Source organism: Alligator sinensis, unplaced genomic scaffold (genome assembly GCF_000455745.1).
Source record: "Alligator sinensis unplaced genomic scaffold, ASM45574v1 scaffold610_1, whole genome shotgun sequence".
In the NCBI taxonomy this organism is placed as follows: Eukaryota; Metazoa; Chordata; order Crocodylia; family Alligatoridae; genus Alligator; species Alligator sinensis.
Genome location: NW_005842348.1, coordinates 1,071,540 through 1,082,567, shown reverse-complemented (window position 1 = coordinate 1,082,567; position 11,028 = coordinate 1,071,540). Strand labels below are relative to the sequence as shown.

Genomic DNA, 11,028 nt, shown 5'->3' with positions numbered 1-11,028 from the left:
CTGGGAATTCTGTCAGCAGAACAGAAGTCCTAGACTTCAGAAGGGCAGACTTTGGTAAACTCAGGAGTCTAGTTAGAAAGACCCTTTGCAACCAGTGACTGGACGATTTGTGAGTTCAGGAATGGTGGTGCTTCCTTAAGGAGGCAATTCTCACTGCTCAAAAAGAGGCCATCCCCATGCGGTCAAAAAGATGGAAAGGGGCCAAGAGACCCACTTGGCTGAACAGGGATATTAGGGAACTTCTGAAAAAGAAAAAAGAAACATACCTGCAATGGAAAAACAGTTCAGCATCCAGAAAGAAGTACACTCATATGGCCAGGGTCTGCAGGTATGAAACGTGGAAAGCCAAGGCATGCATGGAGATCAAACTGGCAACCAAAATAAAAGACAACAAAAAGTCCTTCTATAGGTACATAGGGAGCAAGAAAAAATCAAGCTCTACTGTGGGGCCCCTACTGAATACGGGTGGGGGAGGCAGCCCACAGTTGATCCCCTTGAAAAGCCAGAGCTCCTAAATACTTACTTCACATCAGTATTCTTGAAATCAGATGAGAACACATCACATGTAAAGAGGTACAGAGAATACGGGGAAAACAGCAGTCCACATGAAATCAGTCCTGAACAGGTGAGGGTACTCTTAGAACATTTGGACATTTTCAAATCTCTGGTCCAGATGACCTGCATCCGAGAGTCCTGAAAGAACTGGCCGAGCTCATAGTGGTGCCTCTGGCAAGGTTGTCTGAAGAGTCGTGGAACTCAGGAGTGGTCCCGAATGACTGGAAGAAGGCTAACATGGTACCCATCTTTAAGAAAGGGAAGAGGGATGACCCTGCAAACTATCGACCAGTCAGTCTGACTTCAATCCTGGGAAAAATCTTTGAAAAAATTGTCAGGGAGGCCATCAATCACAAGCTCATAACTGGTGGGGTATTAAGAAGCAACTAGCACAGCTTTGTCAAAGGGAAGTCATGCTTAACAAACCTGGTGTCCTTTTATGACCAGGTAACTAACCAACTGGACACGGGATGTGAGTTTGACATCATCCACCTAGACTTCAGTAAGGCCTTTGATACTGTTTCCCATGATATTCTCTCAATTAAGTTGGAGGATACTGGCCTAGACCAGTCTACAGTGAGTTGGGTTGGCAACTGGCTCAGAGGCTGATCCCAGAGAGTTGCACTCGATGGGTGGCCTCATCCTGGAGGTCCGCCTCCAGTGGTGTCCCCCAGGGATCAGTGCTTGAGCCAGTGCTCTTTAACATCTTTATCAATGACTTGAATAAGGGAGTGGAAAGCGCAATGATTAAGTTTGCGGATGACACCAAGCTGTGGGGAAATGTGGGCGCATCAGAGGGTAGGGCAAGGATCCAGGATTACCTTGACAGACTGGTCCTAGTGGCTAAATACAATCAGATGAGGTTCAACAGGGACAAGTGCCAGGTCCTTCATCTGGGTAGGAAGAACCTTCACCATAACTATACGATGGGGGTGGTCCACTGACTGACACCACATCCGAAAGGGACTTGGGGGTGACAATCGACCAGAGGATGAATATGAGTCAACAGTGTGAGGAAGTTGCCAGCAGGGCAGTTAGAACTCTGGCGTGTATCAGCCGACATGTAGCCAGTAGATCCAGGGAGGTGCTTCTCCCCTCTATTCGGTGTTGGTGAGGCCACAGCTGGAGTACTGTGTCCAGTTCTGGGCACCACACTTCAGGAAGGATGTGGATAAGCTTGAAAGGGTACAGAGAAGGGCCACCCATATGATTAGGGGCCTGCAGGATAGACCCTGTGATGAGACTCTGGGAACTGGGTTTGTTCAGTCTGAGTAAGAGAAGGCTGAGAGGTAACTTGATAGCTGCCTACAAGGATGTCAGGGGTGAACACCAAGATCTAGGGGAGGAACTCTTCAGAAAGGCACCCCTTGGGAGGATAAGAACCAATGGGCACAAGATAGTTGAGGAAAAATTTAGGCTAGACATAAGGAAAAACTTCTTTTCCATAACAGCATCTAGAATCTGGAACACACTCCCAGCAGAGGTGGTGCAGTCCCCATCCCTGGAGGTGTTTAAGAGGAGGCTGGACAAGCACCTCATTGAGCTCGTTCGAGCTCAATTATCTCCTGCCCATGGCAGGGGGACCAAACTTGAAGAACCAATGGAATTTGAAATCAATGGCCCCCAGGCAGTCACTGACATAGCAGCCTCTGCCACCTATGCTTCACCTTCCCCGTGGAGGTAAAACAAACAGCAGAGTCCTCTCCATGGTGAGATGTCCTCAGAGAGGGCTTCATGGATTGCTGCAAGGCCCCCGGAGCATCTCGCCACCATGCCTCTTCTGCACTCAGGCAGAGCTGCAGGCAGGCACTTGGTCTGTGAAGCCCTTGCTCTCCTCACTGTCAGAGAAGCTGGTAGCATCTCCCTCCCAGCCCCGAGGTTCTCCCTGCTGCCATTCCTCAGGCTGGAGCTTGTTGGTTTGTTTTGCTGCTTCTTCAGGATCAACTTGAAGATCTTACAGGTCCTTACTTGTCCTTCTATTCTATGATTCTGCAGGTGTCAGGGAGTGCCCAGAGCCCCTGACACCATGCATCTGCCAGGAGCAACAGTATCTAAGAGCCAGGTGCATACACAGCCTGTTGTGGGTCAGGACGTAGTGGCTGAAAAAAATAGACCCCACCTTCTGAATGTCCTGGGGCAACCCTTGCTGATTCCAAAGGCAGGACTCCACAGTTTGCACACCTCTTGGGCCCTGATCTTTTGGGGGCAGAGGCAGAAGTGGAAGAGAACCTTCCCACACCACTGGGCTTGCAGTGTGTCAGGCAAAGATGACCTCAGCCAGGGCATGGCCCATGCACTTGTCCATCTGTGATTTACTGTATCACAGGAAGTATGATCTGGGGCTGGCATAGCCTAATATGTCTCCTCCCCTGGGAACCCACAGCCCCAGAATGCTGGTGGGGAACCTCACTGAGCATACTACCCAGCTAGCATGGGGAATTATATAGCCATGGCTACAGAGATAAGGTAGAAGGGGGAACTGGAAGAGGACAGCAGCATGACTTTACAGGGAGCACATGCACAAAGCTGCTGAAAGGAAAATGGTGGGAAAAAGGAAGGAGTGAGTGGCACTGCCTGGCCTGGCCAGCACAGAATCAAGGGTGCTGTGCTCCCACTACAGTACTGACAGCTGGATTTTAACAACTGCACTGCTGCCATTACACTTTCCACAGCTTTTTTCCCCAGCAGTACCAAGCACCCTTCCAAGCTCACAGGCATCTCAGCCCTCTGCTGTCCCCCCACATACACAGTAAAGTGGCAGCCACTGGTGTAACACTGTGACTGAGGGAAGTGCTTCAGCTCTCTGGACACTGTGCTACTTGTGCAGCAGGACTTGCCACGGTCAGTCACAAGCAGTTTGCTGCGGCCAGAACCAGAGTTGGAGCTGCAAACCTGGTTCTAGCTGGGGCAGTGCTGGGCGACTGTACAGATCCTTCACCTCCCTGAGACTCCTTGTGTGCTGCTAGCACCTGCAGGTTGGTCTACAGGGCTCACATCCAGTTCCTTCAAGAGCTGGGGGTTGCTACTTGGTGCTGCTTTCAGTCTTTCCCCCTCTCTGTCAGGAAGAGGGCTAATTGCCCCTTTTAAATATGGGGTTATGCCAAGCAAGCCACTTCCAAATTGGCTGCCTGGTTTCTAGTCCTGCATCTCCTATTTGGGCAGACTCTTCCACCTCTCTGTGTCCTGATTTCCCTGGGAGATCTGCCTAAGATAGTTAAATGGCACCATCACCAAATTAGTTTTGCCTACTGAGACTAAAAATCCAGTTCCAGTCTCCACTACACATTCAGAGGCACTACACACCCAAAACAGCATCCATGCAGAGAAGGGGCCTATGCTGGGTTTTGCCCTATTGCTGTGTGGAAAGTGGCTAAACTGAAACCTTTCAGAACCAGACAGCCTCCAGGTTCCTGCCACCCCAGCCAAGGTGTGGAGACAGGGCCAAGACAAGGGTGCTAGTTAGGCTGCAGACCTGGGAGAGGAAGATGCAGGTGTATTAGCAGTCCTTCCCAGTTCTCTCTGCTGTCAACTACGTTTCCCACTTCCCATTGCAAAGGAAAACTCCACTTCCTAGAGTGCTTTGCAAAAGAAAACTACGTTTCCCAGAGCCACTTGCAAGGAAAATTTACACAAAAGAGGAGAGTGGCCAGGTTCTCATGCCCACTGGGATGCAATGAGACGCTGCAGTCACACGTGCCCCGCACGGGTCTGGGGCTCTCTGCCCTGCAGTTGTTCTGCCCCCCTGCAGTGGAAACTCCTCTAGATCTTGCCTCAGGTGAGTGTCACGGCAGGAGAAGCGGTACGTGGGGTGGGGGAAGTGGGACCACTGACTCTGTGGAAAGCAGCAAAACAAACCAACAAGCTCCAGCCTGAGGAATGGCAGCAGGGAGAACCTCGGGGCTGGGAGGGAGATGCTACCAGCTTCTCTGACAGTGAGGAGAGCAAGGGCTTCACAGACCAAGTGCCTGCCTGCAGCTCTGCCTGAGTGCAGAAGAGGCATGGTGGCGAGATGCTCCGGGGGCCTTGCAGCAATCCATGAAGCCCTCTCTGAGGACATCTCACCATGGAGAGGACTCTGCTGTTTGTTTTACCTCCACGGGGAAGGTGAAGCATAGGTGGCAGAGGCTGCTATGTCAGTGACTGCCTGGGGGCCATTGATTTCAAATTCCACTGGTCCTTGCAACAGGGGCTGCTGAGAGCTTCCTGGCTGTGCTGGGTACTGTGCAAGAGCTCCCTCCTTCAAAACAGGATTACATAGAGCTTGCCACAAGCACCAGCAAACCTAAGCCTGGCTCAGCAGCTGATCCTGGACTCGGTTGTTCTGTTAGACCTTGCAACTAAGACATTGCCAAGTGGTGTGCAGTTGTGACCATCACAACACAGAGAAATGTGCAAGTGACCAATCCTGGAGCTGAGAAAAGGGCAGAGGGGTCATCCTGACAACGTTACTGGAAGAGCAGAAGGGAATCTCATGTCAAATTCAACTCTCTTCCATGGGCTTTAGGGCTCAGAGGAGTGGCATGGCCCAATAGATGCTGGTCAGGGAAGTGTTGGGTGTGATGTGCTCTAGGCTGTGTTTTGGCTGTGGAGATAATACTGAGCTGGTCACTTTTCCTCTCTCTGCCTCAGTTTCCCCAGCTGTCCTATAGCTAATAATGAGCCACCCATGCCCATAGCTCACAGAATGGTATTTTGTGGCAGTTAGCACCTTGTCCAAGAATGGGATTTTCACCAGCTTGGAATTGGTCCCATTCTTCTTCCAATGCAGTGAAGTTTTCACTGACTGTGACAGTAACCATTGGGCCATTGCCTTTTAAAAATCCTGTTTCTTATATTCCTTGTGGAGAGACAGAGAGCTCAGAGAACATCTCTCCCCAGGGAGCCTGGGACTGTTCTGCTTGCAGTGGCATCTCCTGGGGGAAAGGGTCTCTTTACCAATGGGTCCCTTCCCATGTTCTCTCTGCTGGTGCATGAATCCAAGTAGAAAACTTCAGTTCCAAGCTGTTTGTTGAGACAAGGAAGATACCATGTTTTTTGCCACTGTAGTGTTGCTGAACATGACTTCAGAAAAAAAGCCAATGTCATTTTCTAGGCTGGTGTCCTAGCTTCATGGGTTGTGAACCTTGTTAAATACTGTAAGTTGAGTTTTAGCTAAACAAAACTTCTGTGTACAGTATGCACCTATGCGAGGGTAATATGAGCCATTGCAGCTGTAGGGGCCTGGACTGGGCTCTTTTAGATGGGGAACCCCGTAGGAAAAACGGGGAGCTGAATAAAGTTGTACCGGTGACATTTGATGGTCACTTCCTTCTGAGTCAACAGTGAACCAGTACCCTTGGTCTGTGTGAAGGGAACCTTGGGCTGGTGGAGGAGCCCTCTTTCAGGTAAGAAGTAAAACCAAAGTCCTGAACAAACATGTCACTTTTTGCAAGAGCCAAGCTGGTGCTCACTGTTCCCATTTTCCAACTCAGGTAGTTGCATTTTGTCTTCCTAAATGCTTCCAGCACTTTCAGCTGGACGGGATCATTTTGATTCTCTGACCTAAGCTATCACAGGGCAGTATTGGAAACCATTACAAGTTGCTGTGTTCCACCCCAGAGACAGCTGTGCTTCTGAGTGATGTGGACTCTCAATCTGTGCCCCAAATATGCTTCTCAGTAGCATATCTGGTAATGGCAATGTCCCCTCTAGAGAAATGACTGGGCTGCCCAGCCAAACTATACCAGCATCCTACAGGACTGCACATGCTGAATGCAAGCATGAGGGTTTTCAGTCAGGCTCTTGACCCCCCCCAACAGCTCCCCACACAGTGGTACTGACAGTGCTGCTGTTCCTTTGGTGGCTACCACCTCACTCGGGCCCCAGCAACTGTATTTCCTAGATGGTTTCCTAGCTGGCCAAGCTGTGCTTTGGTCCCAGCAGCCACTCCTACCCCAGTTCCCTTGCCACTCTTGCGCAGCTCTTCCCTCAACCTCTCTGACCCTGTGCTGGATCCTCATCCTTCCCATGCTGCCTTGACTCTTCTTGGGTTTCCATGGCATCACGTAGCCAAGCATGGAGGGGCTGTGCTCACCTGTCCTTGAGAAATCTAGAGAAATATAATTCCTAGAGAAATCTTATTCCTCTGTTAAAGGGGCCCAGGCTGTGACCCTCAACCCACCCATAACTGGCTGACTGGTGCTCCCTGGGGCAGCCTGTAGACCAATGCCATCCTTCTAATGCCACTCTCAGGAGAAGGCCCTGTAAAATAGTTTTCCAGTTAATACCAGCGGGTGATAAAGAAAGTGGTTTGAATTAATCCAAGGGGCTGGAGAGCTCAGGTACTGTCTTCATGCCTTTCAGTGATGCTTGCGGGGCTTGGTCTCACCCCAGCCCTCCAGTTCAAGTATATTTCTATGCTGCAGATTCTTCTCTTTTTTTTCCCCATTCCAGGCCTGGGGGCATCTGGATGGAATGGGCCCCGGGGCAATGGTGGGCATCGGGGGTGCTTGGGTGGACCAAGTGCATGGAGCCCTGGAGCATGGCTGAGTGAAGTTCTGTGGTTTCAGGTGCCGGTTACTTTGGCTGAGGTGTCTGAATCTCCCAGAGGCCCTGTGTGGCCAAAGGGCAGGGGCCACTCACCAGCATGCAAGAGAATGACCAGACTGTGCTCTCAGTTGGTAAGGGTTTGCTTGCATGTAGACACTGCTCTGGCTGATGTGCCTGCATTGACTGTAGCTCATGCTTCTTCTCTGGGCTTTGATCTAGGGTGGTAAACTGGTGAGGCTGTCTTAAGTCACAGTAATAGCAATCCCTGGTGCACCTTATATGGAAGGCCAGAATGGCAGTGTGCCCAAGCCCCCATTCACTCCCTCTGTGTGGGCTGTTTCTCTCTGGAGCTCAAGCTCTCTTCATGGTAGGTGCTGGACTCCAGGCTCTGTGTAAGTTCAGAAATGGGCAGTTGGCTTAATCCTTGTGTTGTGCCAGAACCTGGTCCCTGGATGTGAGGACTCAGCACATCTGCCATCAGTTGCCTTTCTCCCCTGGACATCTTCAGGCATTTTCCTTCCACCCAGATTGAATGAGTCCTCCAGCTGAGAAAGGTTTGGAGTTTGCAACATACTCCCCCATTTCTTTTCCTTGGGCAGGATTTCCCATTCCCAGTGCTGCTATGATCTCCTGCTTGGAGCAAGGGGAAAAACCGCGTGTCCTGGATCCTCTGGACTCAGAGATGACAGAGATTCCAAGAGTCGCAGGTAAGGAAGAAAGTTGTATTGACTCAGGTCCACACTAACATGTCCATGCTGCAGGGCAACAGAATTGCAAGCTGTGTGTTGTGCCAAACAAACCAATTATGTGCTGGAAGACTGCCATTTAGGCACAGAAAGGGTAATGGAATTGTGCCCAAGGAGGCTGATTTCAGGGTGCAATGTAATCTGAATTCTGGTATTTGCTAACGTTTGTGTGTCTACCTCGACAGTCATACTGTTGTTTAGTATGTAACTCTCAGCTGGGCTTTAAAGGTAGCACCTCATGCCAGCTGGAAACCAAATGAAGAACAATTTATGGTAGAAGGGCTGGTGCATTCCAGAGAAAGGTACCCACAGAGTGAGGGGAAGGCCTTTGGTGCATATTCCTCAGGGTACTGGGGTCTTGTCTCACCTGGATGGAAAGCAGGTGGGTTCTTTTAGCAGGGAGAGCGCACGAGCAGCCAGCCATAGGTGAAGTGCCCACCCTATGTGGCACAGGACAATGCAGAGGAGGCAGCTGTCTTAAGGATGGAGTAAACACAGGAGCAGGTGACCCATTTGGCTGGTTCCAGAAGGAAACTGAAAGTTCAGATTGGGTTCTGGGAGGCTCTTCTTCCATCTCATCCTTTCTAAGGTGTTCAGTAGCACACAGAGGAGAATTGCCTAGTTTATCTCTGAGGATGCTGATGATTTTCAGCCGTAGGCCTGGTCTGCATGAGAAAGTTGTTCTGTGAACTTACGGTTAAATCCCCTGAGTGAAACTGGTACAAGTTCCTGCATGTAGATGCTCCAGTTTCAGTTTGAGTGGCTTATTCTGGATACCTCCTACTTCCAACTATTTTGGTTTGTTTGTGCAAAAAAAACAACCTCAATCTGGCTTAGCCTGAGGTAAGAGCATTTTCACAGGCTGGGGACTTGCCTGAATGGGGGACTTAGATCACATCTCAAGGTAGAAGGGGTTGGTCCTGTGTACAGGCAGGGTCATGGCATTAATGGCTCAGCCATGTGCAGGTCCCTTCTGGTGGTCCCTGTAGCCAACAGGGTGAGTCACAGCCAGATTTCCTCTTTGCTCCTGCAGATGAGGGGATCCCAAGCAACAGCAAGGTGGATGCTCCTGACTCTGCGAAAACAGAACTGCATGAGATGCTGCTGAGAGGATCTAGCCAGGCCACTTCCTGGAGCCTGGAGAGCAAGTGCCAGGTACCACAGGCCTGTCAGGACCCTTCAGGCCAACCTGACCATGGGGAAGGCGCAGGGGAGCTCCATGATGTGACTTCACCCGCAAAAGCCCTGGCTGGGGAGAAGCCCTACAAGTGTATGGCCTGTGGGAAGGGCTTCAGCCAGAGCTCTGATCTCATCCGGCACCAGCGCACCCACACAGGCGAGCGCCCCTACCAGTGCCCAGCCTGTGGCAAGGGCTTCGGCGACAGCTCCACGCTACTTAAGCACCACCGCACTCACACAGGGGAGAAGCCCTACAAGTGCATGCAGTGTGGTAAGGCCTTTATCCTCAGCTCCTACCTGCTGCAGCACCAGCGAGTGCATGGCCGCGACAGGCCCCACCAGTGTGGCAGCTGTGGGCGCCACTTCAGGCAGAGCACTGAGCTGGTTCAGCACAGGCGCGCCCACCTAGGTGAGAAGCCCTACAAGTGCCCAGCCTGTGGCAAGGGCTTCGGCCAGAGCTCTGACCTCATCCGGCACCAGCGCACACACACAGGCGAGAAGCCCTACAAGTGCCCAGCTTGTGGCAAGGGCTTCGGCGACAGCTCCACGCTCATCAAGCACCAGCGCACCCACACTGGTGAGCGGCCCTACAAGTGCCCGGCCTGTGGGAAGGGCTTTGGTGAGAGCTCCACACTCATCAAGCACCAGCGCACACACACCGGCGAGCGCCCCTATGTATGTGCCCAGTGTGGCAAGGCCTTCAGCCTCAGCTCCACCCTCTTCAAGCACCAGCGCACCCACACGGGTGAGCGCCCCTACCCATGTGCCCAGTGCGGTAAAGCTTTCAGCCTCAGCTCCAACCTGCTGCAGCACCAGCGCACACATGCTGGTGAGCGCCCCTACCCGTGTTCCCAGTGTGGCAAGCGCTTCACTCAGAGCTCCAACCTGCTGCAGCACCAGCGCACCCACACTGGCGAGCGCCCCTACCAGTGCACCCAGTGTGGGCGCCACTTCAGCCTCAGCTCCAACCTGGTGCAGCACCAGCGCACTCACCTGGGTGAGCGCCCCTACCAGTGCTCACAGTGTGGCAAGCGCTTCGGGCTCAGCTCCAACCTGCTGCAGCACCAGCGCACTCACACCGGGGAGCGGCCCTACCCATGTGCCCAGTGCGGCAAGCGCTTTGGTGACAGTTCCACCCTCAGCAAGCACCGCCGGACCCATGCAGGGCAGCATCCACACACCTGTGCCCCAACCGGCAAGCGGGGCCCGGGGGATGGGACCATGTGCCTGCAGCAACCCTGTGGGCACCGGGGTGAGGCCCCTCACCAGGGCACCCAGTGTGGCAAGGTCTTGGGCCAGAGCATTGGTGTGAGCCCACACCAGCACACCCATGCCATGCAGGAGTCCTGCAAGGACTGGTCGCTCTGTGCTGTGGCATCCTGCCCTTGACCTTGGCTGCCAGGCTCTTCTGCACCATGGCATCCTGCCCCAACTTAGGCCAGCAGGTCTTGGGGGACTATATGTCTGCTAAGGGGGACAAAATGTCTGCCAGACAGGAACAAAATGTCCATCAGAGGGACAAGATGTCCACATGGGTCTCTGCAGCCCAGTAGCCGTATCCCAGAAGCATGGGATGGATGAAAGTGCCTCAAACAGACAGCCCCCGGCTGTACGAGGCTGCCCAGGTGCCATCAAACCTCTGACCACCTGCTGGCCTCTTCTGTCCTCAGTGTTGTAGTCTCTGAAGCTCTGCAGGTGCAGAAAGGACCTCAGGCTTTGACCGTGTGAGGTTGGTAAATGCCTGCGTGAGGAGGGCTCTTCTGCAGTTAGGCTTCTACAGAGCTGGCCCCATGGAGGCACCTTCAGTATCAGCCATGTGCCATTTGGGCTGGGAATAGCTACTGCTTCACCCCTGAGTGCTGCCATGGGGCACTGCCCCAGCTGTACAGCGTAGAATGAGGAAACCTGCTCAGGTGGTGTGCACTAAAGTCTGACTTGCACGCAACTGTAGGATTTGGCTCCCAGTATGCCTCTGTGAGGAGGGGGAGAGGAACGAGCTGGGGAAGACCATCTGTAGGGA

The 11,028-nt window shown here is 52.5% G+C and overlaps 1 protein-coding gene across 1 annotated transcript; it reads left to right on the top strand.

Annotated features, from left to right (window-relative positions):
- Positions 1-4,206: 4,206 nt before the first annotated feature.
- On the top strand, positions 4,207-11,022 carry LOC102370167 (zinc finger protein 2 homolog). Its single transcript, XM_014522409.2, has 3 exons — positions 4,207-4,330; positions 7,683-7,790; positions 8,863-11,022. Exons 2-3 carry the CDS (start codon positions 7,706-7,708, stop codon positions 10,395-10,397), a joined length of 1,620 nt encoding a protein of 539 aa, XP_014377895.2. The 5' UTR covers positions 4,207-4,330; positions 7,683-7,705; the 3' UTR covers positions 10,398-11,022.
- The last annotated feature ends 6 nt before the right edge of the window (positions 11,023-11,028 follow it).